We start from the raw sequence: 13,300 nt of genomic DNA on the forward strand, positions 1-13,300 counted from the left end.
CCCTTTTTAACATCTCGCTCTGTTAATTTTCAGGGGAGAATGAAGAGGTCAGATCCCAGCAGCCAGGCTTTGAGGTCTGAAAGATTTCTGCTCCAGGCCCTGGTCTGTTTTCAGTCTGCCTGCAGGTCAGAACGTTGTTAAGTCAGTGGCATCACTGAATAAACGCATTTACAAAGTTTTATGAGTTTCTTACAGTATGTCTGTCAGATTTTCTCATATGGATGAAAAAAGGTGAAAATGAAGAAGATGAAAATAGGACTGAATCAATAACTATCGTAGAAGTAACTGAATTACATCTTTTCTGTTAAAGTGCAGATGGAAGAGCTTAATGAAATCCTTGGTATGAGTGTTTACAGATATATTTTTTGCATCTATCTCTGTGTATTTTTTTATAGGCGGGTTATTGTGTGTGTTTGATATCTGTTCAAGGCTGGCTGAGGAGTGTGCATCAGACCCTGTTTTGAAGGAGAACACATTTACAGCTCCATACAAGCACAGCGGTGCTCAGGACTCTCTAGAGTCTCTGTGTCAATGCCTGCTCCGCTGCTGTGACGCTGTCTGGATACCCACTGTTATAGTGAGAGCTGAAAACCATCACACACACACGTACACCCAGATTTACATTAATCATCTTCTCATCTTAACCCTGTGTCTCTCTTTCATAGTCGTAACCAAACACTTGAGGAAATGATCAATTGCCGGCTGCTGTTTTCTGAGAAATAGGTCATGCTGATTATAATGCACCGTCTGGCGGCTCCTCTAAATGACTATATTAATAAGCACAGCCACACAACCTCTGTCTACATTAGCTTTGCGTACACATGGACATGCGTGCCTATTGATCAGTGCCTCTGCTGTAGTGTTGGTAATTGTTTTTATGTTATATTTCGTTGGGTCTCTTCAGGCTAAAAAAATCAATCACACGGGAAAAAATTGTTTACAGTTTGTGGTTTGTTTTTGTCTGTAAATTTCTATGTGTGTAGAGGATGTGTGAGCGTGCACCCAGTGCCCCCATACTGCAGAACTTCTACTCTATCCTATCTTCCCAGTTCACCCTGCTTCCATCTCTCATGCCTGCCTTTGCAAATAAGCTCGGTGAGTTCTGAATAAACTCAAAACAGCAGTAGGTGTTTCATGATAAGAAATGATATGATAGAATGATGTACGGTATCATTCTTTTTTTGTCTGTGGTAAATCTTAGTCTTGAATAAGAATGTTTTCACAGGAGTCTATGCAGTACTTTGAAATACTAAGTGCACTCATAGCTGCTTCCATTTGAATTATAAGCAGCAACCAGCTGATGCTAATCAACTGAGCTTTATTAACTGATCAACAGCAAGTCCAAGTATCTATATAAAAGCAGAGCTTTTGCCAGTTTGCTGGTCTGGAACATTCAAGTATGAATGGCACAATCTTTCCAGCAGTGGATATCTGAGCAATTTCGCCCGAGGTCAAACTGTGCAACGCTCAAGAGCTTGCAAATGAAACCAAGAGCCACATCCCAGGCTCTACAAAAAAACCAAAATAACATCAGCACGAACACCTCACACTTAATGTGAAGCACGGTGGTGGAGGGGTGATGATTTGGGTTTGTTTTGCAGCCACAGGACCTCAGCACATTGCAGACACTGAGTCAAAAATGAACTCTTGTGTATATCAAAGTAGTCTAGTGTCAAATGTGTCAGTTTGTCTGAAACAACAGATGACTGCATGTTGTCTAGGCTGCAAGGTTGTGTGTTGCAGCATCTATAAGAATTATTCCTAAACTGTTGTTCTTGTAATGGTTTATTGTATAGATAACAAATGGTATATAGGACAGATTATTCACAAATTATAAAGATGTTAGCAGAGAAATGTAAGTTACTTTGGTATATTTAAAAAATACATTGTTATTGACACGGACACAATAAAATATTTTACTATGTATGCTACTGTAAGATCACCAAAAGACTTGTTCTAAATTATAAAGCTACTTTCCTGGATTATAAAGATTATAAAGAATGCTCCTTTAATGAAAATTTCCTAGTATAGCCAATAATATAATTTATATTAGATTTGTGGTTTTTTTTAATGTTCACAGAAAAGGGTGAATCACTTTCACTTCAGGTTTCCTGCACATTTAGATTTTAGCTTTATTATACCGGTAATACGATAATCAGTTGATTTATGAACACTTCGATCCTGGCCAAAGTGAATTTACAGACGTTAACAGATAATGTAAACAAAACATTTTGACAATAAAACAAACGATTTTTGATTGACACACAAGTGAACAGGAACTGCAATAGTTTACCACAAAGTTCAGTGGAGCAGTTCATGTGAATGTCTTCACCTTGCTGTGTATATAAAAGCTTCCACATCTGAAAAGGGAGACCAGTGCGAATATTGGATATGCCTGCATTCTTTCTAATCACCAGCAGGAGGTGACTGCTCTAGTTGGAAAGTGTTTTTAATACATAGTGGTGTTCATTTTGTGCGGATAATGGTCAGCATTAGAGTCAAAAAGTACGACGAAGAAGATTTAGCCTTTGCTTACCACATCATTTCCAAAAAATCACCGTCAGCTTGATGCTTCAAAAATGGCTGGCGTTACGGAGGCTACTGCCATCTTTTACATACAGTTTATGGCTTTACAGTGCAATGGGAAAGCACACTTAATTTTCACACCATGGCAGCACTAACTACACCACAATGTAAATACCACATTTGTTTGTCTGGAGGCTGATAGAACTCATTTACAGTGTAGTGAGATTCATGATATCAGTAGCTGAAAGGGCTTGTAGAGCCCTCACAGCTCATGTTTCTAAATTAGCCGCTCCTTTGAGTCTTGTTATCGTTGGCTCTGCAGATATCACGGGTGGTATTGCTAGAAACATACAGCCAGCCCACATCACCACGAGTCTCGAGGTCTCCGTGTGTCTGATCTTCACAGGAATACAAAATACAAACTAAATATATTTCCAAACAAGCCTGTTCGTTTAATCCAACTTGGCCAATTAAACGCTTTGCTTAAATGTTGTTTAAAGTCTTAAATTGTTTTACTAAATGAAATAAACAGAAGCAGTTTCATCACAAAGCTTTATTCCCAGCTAATCATATAAAAAGAAATTAAGCTCATTTTATTTCATCACCACCAACATATTGTGTTCACCGCCGAGCCACTGAACCTTTGATATGGTTAGATAACGTTTACAAAATGAAAATCGGGCTTTTGCACTGTTTGATGCCAGAAACAGTAATATCAACATTTTATTCTACATTTATCAAAAGTGAGGCTAAATGCCTTAATTAAATTTGATATCGCTGTAGTGGGAAAACTATGCAGGCTCTTAAAAATTGGCTGTCAGCACGATGAGACTCAGTAATTGACAGAGAACTTGTTGCCTCTGGCGTCCAGACAAGCCGATGTGGTGACATTATAAACAAACCTAAGCTCGGTATTTGTCCTGGAAGCGCTTATCAAAGCAGAGCAGTTTCCTGCAGATGTGGCATAGGTCCACATGGACAAAGAAGAAAGCAATTTAGTTCCCTTATGGGATTAAAACATCTCTCTAATAAGTCTGAGGTGCTTTCTCTCACTGAAGCACTGCAACGGTCAAGATATTAAATACAGCTTTACAGTATAGCCTTTTTTTCCTTTACTGAAGGCAAATTTGTCATAAGTCTTCAGTGATTCATTAAATTAAATTTAAAAGTTATTTTGTGTTGCTTGGAAACTAATTTAAGATAAAAAAAAAATGCAAAGGTTTGGGCATCATGAACTGATGGCACCTGTGTTTTACCAGCACTTTTTCATCCCGGTGTTTCATAAAATGCATTTTTTTAGAGCCAGCTTGTGTCTAAACATGAGGTCTCCGTGGCTCGCTAGTGTGAGACCTGCAGCATCTGTGTTAGAAAGCTGAATGTGTTTTTCACTTTGTTTTGCTTTTTTAACTCACTGATTCCCTTCATTTTTACTCACTGTCACTAGTTACATTTAGGCACTGAAAACTACTGAGGCAGGGCTGAGAGAAAATTGTGTGCGAGTGGGGAAAAAATGTCGCTTTAAAACAGTAATCCTGCATGTTGGAAAATGACAAGTTATAACCTGTCAGTCACACATTACACCTAAAAGAAACCTTTTTTTGTCAGGACTCCCTGTAGTCCTGTGAAAAACCACCCTGTGATTCAGAAGCTTGTAGAACCACATTTTGCAGCAATATCTTGAAGAAATGTTTTTCTGTGACGTTATCAGTGTCTCGCATCAGTGTGGTTCACTCTTCTTTAGACCATTGCTTCAGTTCATGCAGGTTTGTGGGCATTTGTTTATGCGCAGCTCCCTTCCAACTGCAGGATTTCACTCTGATTGAGGTCTGGATTTGACATGCTGCAGACTCTGCTGTGCGTGGGATCATTGTCCTGTTGTGTGACTCACTTTTGGCCAAACTTTAGATGTCAGCCCGACAGACAGAGAACTTCAGATTTTGAATCTAGACTAATTTGGTATACAGAGAAGCTGATGGTCGACTCAATGGTCCCATGATTACAAACAAACCCAAATGATCACCCTTAAACTGTGCTTGATAGTGTTGGTATGAGGTGTTGTCATTGTAGCTGAAGTCTTGTTCTTTGTTCAGATCAACGTTTGCAAAACCTTTCCAAACAAGTCATACTTGTTCAGTCTTTTTCTAATTGTTCTGTAATAAACTGTAACATTTAAGATGGTAACAGAGGCCTGTAGAATCTGAGATGTATTACCAACAACAACTGGTAAGTCTCACCTACTTGATCCTAATCAGCTATACTACTACTCTGATAGGGTGGACATGGCAGTAAGGTGACATGACTTTAAATGTGACACATGAGATGAGATGAAGAAAACTTTGACAGCCTAGAAATAAAAAAGAGCTTCTATTACTCTTGCTCTTCCTCTTTCTCGTCATTTAAATTCATTGCTAAACTCGTCATTACCACACTGAGCTTTGGGTCGGTGTTTTCCTTAGAATTAGGCTGAATGGTTTTTTTTGTGTGTGTTTACACTAACTGTCACATTTTTTGTTAGTGGCTTTGATGTACCTCAGTGTTTGCATTATATAAATGGTGTTTTTGCTATCATCCTCATCTTCTTCCTCATTTCTCACTGTGTAGTAGTTTATTTATTCTGCTCTTCACCTCTTCTTCCCTCCAGCGTCCTCTGGTTTCTACAGACTGGCTGTGGAACACAAAGGCCTCCTCTGTGCAGGAAACAGGTACATTGTAAGAGGATAACCTGAGGACACACACACACAGAGACACACACGACAATTAAAACTGCAGCGGCGCACGCGTGTTTCTCTACACTGTGTGTATCCAGCCGCGGTGGCTCTGTGAGCCGAGCTGCTATTATCATTCTCTGTCGAAGCACATTTAGCAATGAGGCAGATAACACCGACCGAGGCATCTGTCATTTTTGAGTCACTCTACTTTTTTTCCAATAAGCCAGTCTTCTCAGCAGTGTGTCTGTCTCTAAGCGATGGATCTACTACTTCAAAGTCCACAGTGTGCTTTTGCATTGTGTGTGCTTTGTTTTTCACATGTAAGAATATGCGCTTTTGTGGGTCTTCGTGTTAGAGTGTGCCTTTTTTTGTGTTCGTATACTAGTGTGGTCATATATGTGGTTTACTTGATAGGCTTAAGCCCACCCCCCGTGCTCTGAGCTGTAATGAAACTAAACACTGTGCATTTCATCTTTGAGAGAAGTTTGTCAAAGCACATCCTGTCCTCGGTTTTACAGTTAGCTCTTAGCTGTATTGACCGCGCATTGAGCGGTAATTGTTCACTGTTTGTCTCTGGTGCCCTCATTCTCTCTTTTTTTAAAATCTTTTTTTCCTTCGGTGTGTTTGTTTGTGTGTGTTCAAGCGCCTTTTCCCTCTTTCAGGAACCCAAATCTGAATGCATCTTGCTGTGGTTTTCTACAAAAACTCAGTATGTGTCTTCTCTCCCAGTCAGACCTTCCTTCTGGCTCCCACCAGCACGGTATGCAAATACATGCACGTTTGCACCACACACGGAGACATGCAGTCAGGGTAAAAACCCTGTTTTTGCTCTCAGCAGTGATGTCATGCTGCCAGTTTTCTGAGAAATATTGAACTGTCATTGCAGTTTATCCGAATAGGCTAGGTCAGTGTGTCACCAAAGCACGTCTTAGCTGTAGCTGAGGTTTTCAACTGTTTTTTCCCCATTCACAGCTTAATCAAATATTTACCGCCTGTCTGTATTAACGTGATACATGTAGGTATAGTTCATACTCGGCAAACTAAATCAAACTGACTTCATATTACATTCAGCAGGTGCTTCTTCATCAAATCCTTCATTATACATTTTTTTTACCCAGAACCGCTGCCATGAACTGACAAAATGATGCTGGATTTTAAAAGTAAATAAGGTTCTTTTGCAGTTTTGCTTTAGTTTTTCTTTGTCACATGCCTGCTTCCTCGCCCACTCAGGCTCACGCTCTCTCTCTTTCGTCTTTATGTTGACTTTAAACATCAAAAACTCGAGCGAGAGTCTCATTTCCATCTGACTCACCTGTTCTTTTGAGTTAAGTTAACTCTGTTCTTAAGGAGGGTCTGACAGTCAACAGGCAAGCTTAAGAAAAAAACAAAGAAAGTGTTTGCACGTTGACTAACAAGAGCTCCGGTTTCTGTTAAGGATGAAAGGAAGGGAACCAGGTGTGCGGACTATAAACACGGTGATTGTGTTAACTGGCTTTGAATTGTATTTCCTATGTGAGAGAGCTCAGGCCAAGGCTTTTAAATGTCAGCGCGCTTTATGACACATAGGTCCGCACAGGTAACATTTCCAGTTCCAAGTGCTGGTTGCTTTTAATTCCATTACACGGAAGCAAATGCACAAACTCCATACACTTCCTTATTTCACATCACTGCAGCATCCACTAAAATAAAGAGCAAAGGAAAGCAGCTCATTGGTAACTGCAGCTGTCCCCCGCAGATGTGTCTGTGTGACACTGACACCAGAGTGGAGTAAAATATTTCTTTGAGGTAATGAGATGTAAGAGTTGTACGAGTAAGTAAGCGCGTGTGTGTGTGTCTGTGTGTGTGTGTGTGTGTGTGTGTGTGTGTGTGTGTGTGTGTGTGTGTGTGATGGTGAATAATGAGTTTGGCAGAGCGAGAGTCCTGTTTGTTTCTTTTCCTGCCTGTCACCATCTTCCTCCCTTTTATCATCCTTATCAGGTTCCATTTCATTTTCAGCCTCTTGCTTTCCCTCATTTTTCTTCCCTCTCATCTTGAAATTTTCCTATCACATTTTACAGTGTATGTTTTTCTTGTTCAAAAACTCCTGTTTTTCAGGTTTTTAGCAGATTTTTTTCCCTGTCTGTCATGTCCTGCTTTGTGTACAGTCTCATTAGTGCTTTTAAGATTTTATATTACTGATTACTCCTGTGATACATCACAGCGTGTCATCGGGATTGTGCTTTTAAGATATCTGCTAATCTCATGTGAATGTTTAAGAAAAGGCTCTTGTCCTCTCGTCTCAGATTACTTTTCTGTTCTTTAGGACCTGAACAGGAGGCAGTGTGTCACTGCTGCCTGCTGTGTGGGTCTATTTCTTTTTTCTTTCCCATCTGTTGTCCCCTTTCTCATCTTCTTCATCTGTCTACCCTTTGCTGTATTTCTCTCTGTCCCAGTCCTCCCTCTTAAACTCAGTACAACCCCCTATTCTTCTTCACTCCTCACTCTTTGACTCTTTCCCTGGAGGCGATGGCTGCATTGGTAACTGGAGCCCTTCTTACTTTCCTCTGTTTTGTAAACAGTATATTTTCTTACTTACAGTTACCCTCCAGACCATAGAGCTCACTGTTGCCACCCTCTCTCTCTCTCTCTCTCTGCTTTTCCTGTGCTTTTTGTTTTTTTTTCCTCATTTCATTCTTTATTTTCTTTGTTGCACTTCCCGCAGATGCTGTTGGAGCTTTACTGTATATCCACTGTGTAGTCATGGATCAGGGTCTGTGCCTTGCCTGTGCCGTTCTTCTCCTTTCTCTAACACTGCTTTCCTGCTTGAGCCCTTCTGTCTTTCATCTTCATCTGACTCCTTTTTTCATGTTTTACGTTTTCATGTTCCCTCTTATGCTCCCTTTCATTTCACACCCATCATTCTATCGGCTTTTTAATCCATCCTAATTTTTCTACATTATGCAACAGAATGTGTTTTTTCAGATAATATTATAAGACATTAATTAAAGCTTTTCCATGTTTGCTTAATGATGAATTTTGGCGTTGTAGTTGGATTTGTTTGGATATCAGTCAAGCCTCACTCGTTTTTGCCTGTAAAAGAGTGTTTTTTCATAAACATCAGCTTTGGCATGCCTTCAGTTGTTTAAAAATAATAATAAAAAAATTAGTGAGTAATACCTGTTTGGAAAATTGGCCTCAGGGCCTCCTCTGCTGTGTTCTGTTTTATTTTCACCACCTCTCACCTTCATTCATTTCCTCTCATTCTCTCCACCTTCTCTTGTTGCTTTCTCGCTCTCTATCGCAAACCTTCTCCTCTTCCCATTTCTAGCATTGATTGCATTTCTCCTTTCTGTTTCATCACCTTGCTTGTCCCTCAGATCTGAAGGAGGTTGAAAATCTACTGCTGCACAACCTTCCCTCTTTGTGTTATCGCCTGTCAGAGTGGCCCTCTGTGCTGTGTGAATATCAAGGACCACAGGCTCCGAAATACTGCCTGGTGATAATGCTGTACCTCGCCCTGCAGCAAGGAGACAGGTAATAACGCACACAAGCAGCAGGGATATATTTAGATATATACAAGCACTCTTGGGATAAATTATTATGTACTTCAGTGTTGAACATCACAAACAGTTTGTTCAATTTAAGTGCCCAGCAACCTTGTGATATAAGCTGTTATTTTATTTATTTATTTTGTGGAAATAAAAATAACCGATGCATATTTTAGCATCAGCATCATTTTTCTTATGTATCTAAGCACTTGTGAAGAGTAAACATTTGTCTCTATTGTATATTGACATGGACCTTATTGAATATTACATTTCTCCGACTATTTGGAAAGAATTGTACATTTTTGCAATTAAAGTAGTTTTGGAAAATTTTGGTTCATGTGGATATGACCAAACATCTCGCACTCTCAAAGCCTTGTTTAGCTATGCTGTAGTCCATACTTTGAGAGCAGAAAAGGCAACATTTGAGCTATATTACTGTGTTTACATAACCAAAATCTCAAGATGATGAATGCAGTCATGCTATATCGAATATATCAGACTTGTATGAATATAAATTCGTCTGGTTTCACACGTCATTGCAGCTCTCTCCTTGTTCTTCTGCCGTGGCCCGTCGAGGGTGGTCTCAAATGCATTTTTTATAACCTGAGAAAAACAGCGTGTCGGCTTCTTGGAAAGTTTAATTTTTCTTTCTGCGAATCCTCGGCTATGCATTAACCTCCTGGGAAGGCGATGAAAGCCTCTCCCTGCCACTGCGCGGTCTCATCAAGATTATGAGAGATGTGGCCAGAGATTTACATAGCGTGGGAGGGCTGAGGGTGCGTGTTGTTTGTATACTCAGGGATAGGATCTCTGAATGTGTGTGTTGATCTTTTGCATATGTTTTAGTGCGTTTGTGTTGAGAGATATCGAGTTTCTTTCGTCAGCGTGTCCCTGGGGGCACTTTGTCTTTATGTGAACTTTGAATACTGCAATTAATGCCGTTAATATGTGTGTGTTTGTTGTGTGTGTGTGTGTGTGTGTGTGTGTGTGTGTGTGTGTGTGTGTGTGTGTGTGTGTGTGTGTGTGTGTGTGTGTAATCCAGGCTCCTCCCTGACCAGATAGTCTTCTCCAATGTTGTGTGGCTGTTGCGCTCTGTGCAGGAGCAGGGCTGTGTCCCGTCTCACTCTGTGCTCCGCTCTGCCCTCTACCTGCTGGCACTCACACAGGACAAGAGCCCCTCACTCGATGGGGTAACTCTGAGCCAAAATCAAAACACACACAGTAACTTTGAAAACTTTCAAAGCAGTCACTACTTACGGTACAGCGTCACCGTGGAAGTAAAGTTTAAACTTTACCTAGATTTCAGGCTTCTCTGCTATTATGGTGCCTTAAGGCTCCAGTATTTTTAACTTTTCTTTTCCTTTTTTTAACCTTTATCACTTTTAATGCCAAAACACGCTGACAGCGAAGACACGTCTGCCTCGGTTTGAGAAAAAGTTTTTTAAAATTTTGTGTTCAGTAAATCAGTCTAACAATATGAAACAGATTGAAGGTTGAGATAGGTGTACTGACAAGCAATGCCATATTAATGTGTCAGGATCTCATCATTTTGAACGTGTTCAGTTTTTTTTTCCCCGTCCACAGACGAAAGAGTGGCGCGTACGGAGCCGATGCTTCTTTTTTTTTTTTTTTCATGATTGAATATGGAAACCATTTTTTAACAGGCTTAGAAATACTTAGAGTCAGAGCTTGACTGCTCATGTTCATCTCTTGATACAAAATCTATATTGTGCTGTAGAGAATTCACCAGCAAAGAATTTTAACTATAGTTGAGCATCACAGAAGAAAAAAACATGAAAAATGCGCCCTTCTTTATTTCACAGAGTATTACGCGGCCTCTCTGAGACTACTCAATATTATATACCTTACATTGACTGTGAATAAAAATAGATTACAGAAGAGTTGCTCCTCTGTCTAAGGGCTCTGCCTCAGTAGGGTTTCAAAAGAGATCCTCCTCCGGATTGTGAAGAAAATTATTTTCAAAATTGCAAGTTTTTAACTTGGATGTGTACACTCAACTCAAAGAGAGTACTTTGACTTCATCAATCTTTCTTCACCATGTTATTCAAGGCTTCTTTGAATTGCATCAGCAAGGCACTCTCCTCCTGCCAAAGCTTCTCTTCACTCTACTTTCACCATCCTGCGCTGATCCACTTCATGTGTCGATACCCAGAGCTGGCAGAGAAATTTGCCGCCCTGGTCTTGGAGCTGTGGTTGACCAAGGAACAGGACACAAACACAGGGCCTACCCCGGTAATGAGACATCTGCTTAAACTGTATCCCAGCAAGTATTTCTGAATAATTCAGTGATTTTACTGAACTCAATTTGCTTGTTTCACTCTGGCAACTTTCACTAATTAGTTTCACTCTGACAGAGCAAGTCTTAGAGACACATTGGGGTGTGTTTTCCTGAATTCCCTTCAACTCTGGTAAGTCAGAGTTGATGAAAAGGTGGCTGGGTTTCATCTGGTCTTACAGGCAGACACACAGGAGGAGAAAGAAAGCCATGCTGATGAGAGGTCGGATCAGAAGACAGACACAGAAACCATGGAGCTGCTGTCTGTGATGGAGAAGTACCCAGCTGTCATACTGACCCTCCTGGTGAGAGCCAGAGACCTTGAATAAGAGTTCAGAGTTAATGACTTTGCTATATTCAAATGAACACATTTTTATGCAGCTGAATGCTGCATTGTAAAGGGAGCTGTTTGGAATAAAAATTTGAATCGAGCATGGAGTAAATTCTCCGTGCCAGCCCCACGTCATACCCTCCTAAATATCCAGCTTGCAGATCTCATATAGGACATGCTGGTTAAACTTCTTTAACCTGCCCACAGTTGCTGCCCACACAAGCCACTGTACCAGTCACCTCCACCACAGATCCTCCTTTTCATGCTGTGCCTGACTTAATCAGTTTCATATTTGTAGTCACCGATGTCTGCTCTGTTCTGTATCGGGGTCTCGCTGCTGCTCTCATGTATGCACATGAAAGGGTGGGGAGGTTCCAGAAAGAGCCATGGTGCCATATGTAATTCCTCTTTAGGCTACAATTGTCTTCATTCAACTGATTCGCTTTACTGCTTTGGGATAATACTGTTACCAAGAGATATTCTAAATGGATGTGCCTTCTTTGTTGTGACTTTTTTAATTGACCACAGGACATGGTTTGCACCAGAGAGGCTCCTCTAGCTGAGCGAGTGTTGGGTGTACTAGAAGTTCTTCTGGGAGGTCAAAGAGGCTACAACATAAACCTGTGTACAAAGCTAAGACCAGCCTTGCTCCAGGCCCTACAGCGGGTCAGTGTGGTGAACACAGACCATGGGTTTGAACAGGAATACGCTGCACAGGGTAAGAAACACAGAGCTTATATTGTAACACCTCTAGCATCTTCAAAGCAAAATAATCTGTACAGGAATCAGCGTAACTGTGGCTCTATTGTATTTAAATTAATGAGAATAGATGCACCAGAATAGAAAAGATGAAACAAAATTCACTTTAATTTTTTTCTTTTTCTTTTTCCCCCCAAAATGTACCAGGTAACATTTTTATCAGCTTCATGGAGAGCTGATTAAAAAAATTGAGAGAGCAGTTTTAATTCAAACTTCTGCGAGCTCTCTCTGGGAAATACAGAGATAAACCGCACAGCATAAAACCTCTGGCGGCAGCTTCGCGCACTCGCCGTGCAGCGATGAAGCAGTAATGGAGTCTTTCATTTAAAGTTAATGTGCCTCAATCAGGGAAAGCATTTAGCATAATATGTGTGACTCCAATTGTTTTTATAGCACAACAGCTTTTAAGTAGGCTCTGCTGTGAACGGCGTCCTGTCTGTTGGAACAGCTGATTGTATCTGTGTGCAGAGACATTCATTATTTTATTAATACATATTTAAAGGTGTATGTACACAAACAGTCAGCGTGTAGTGTGCTGTGCAAAAGTCTCAAACCACTCCTCATTTCTTGCTGTCTTTCTTGCTTTCTTGCTGCCGACGAGTCAGACTACCTGAACATTTTCAGGGATGCTTGTTTGTTTGTCATTCATCATTCAAGCAGAAAAAAGTACCTACTGTAACTCAAGGGATGAACCAGTGGTCTGTCTATACATAACAGACAACCTAGCAAAGAGCCACTTCTCAGTTGCATCTTTTGGCACTTCATTATTAGAAGCCTGCTATAAAGCCACAGTGTTTGCATTTCTTTAGTTGACTATGAAAAATGCCAAAGCTAACACAGTTAGCGTAAAATAGTGTTTTTCTGCCACCAAGTTGATTACCAAAGAGCTGCTAGCTAAAAACTTAGTGTATCTGGTATGGTATTGCAATTACTAGACACTGGGAGCAGATGTAGACCAACAATAAAAGGCTTATAAGGTTTATTTAGAGACTGAATTAAGTTAACAACAGGCAGATGAGCAATTAGGCAGCTAGTGTTTCTGTCAGATGAGCCCAGAGAGGGTCTGCAGAGAGGGAGACTGGTAGTTAGTGAAGGTAGCAGCAATAGAGATGTGCAAGGATTATTCAACTCTGAGATCTCACTTGTTAGATTC

General features: G+C 40.5%; 1 protein-coding gene across 3 annotated transcripts in view; it reads left to right on the top strand.

Annotated features, from left to right (window-relative positions):
• The window catches only part of mei1 (meiotic double-stranded break formation protein 1), a 63,110-nt gene that overhangs the window by 25,832 nt on the left and 23,978 nt on the right, over nt 1–13,300 (top strand). For all 3 annotated transcript variants that reach the window (XM_026165682.2, XM_080300432.1, XM_080300433.1), the window contains exons 14-23: nt 34–125; nt 430–577; nt 984–1,095; nt 5,168–5,228; nt 5,897–5,994; nt 8,591–8,747; nt 9,804–9,951; nt 10,832–11,014; nt 11,240–11,362; nt 11,917–12,106. In XM_026165682.2, the coding sequence (XP_026021467.2) occupies nt 34–125; nt 430–577; nt 984–1,095; nt 5,168–5,228; nt 5,897–5,994; nt 8,591–8,747; nt 9,804–9,951; nt 10,832–11,014; nt 11,240–11,362; nt 11,917–12,106 (1,312 nt within the window). The remainder of the gene's footprint in view (nt 1–33; nt 126–429; nt 578–983; nt 1,096–5,167; nt 5,229–5,896; nt 5,995–8,590; nt 8,748–9,803; nt 9,952–10,831; nt 11,015–11,239; nt 11,363–11,916; nt 12,107–13,300) is intronic.

This window comes from Astatotilapia calliptera, chromosome 4 (assembly GCF_964374335.1).
Source record: "Astatotilapia calliptera chromosome 4, fAstCal68.1, whole genome shotgun sequence".
Lineage (NCBI taxonomy): Eukaryota > Metazoa > Chordata > Actinopteri > Cichliformes > Cichlidae > Astatotilapia > Astatotilapia calliptera.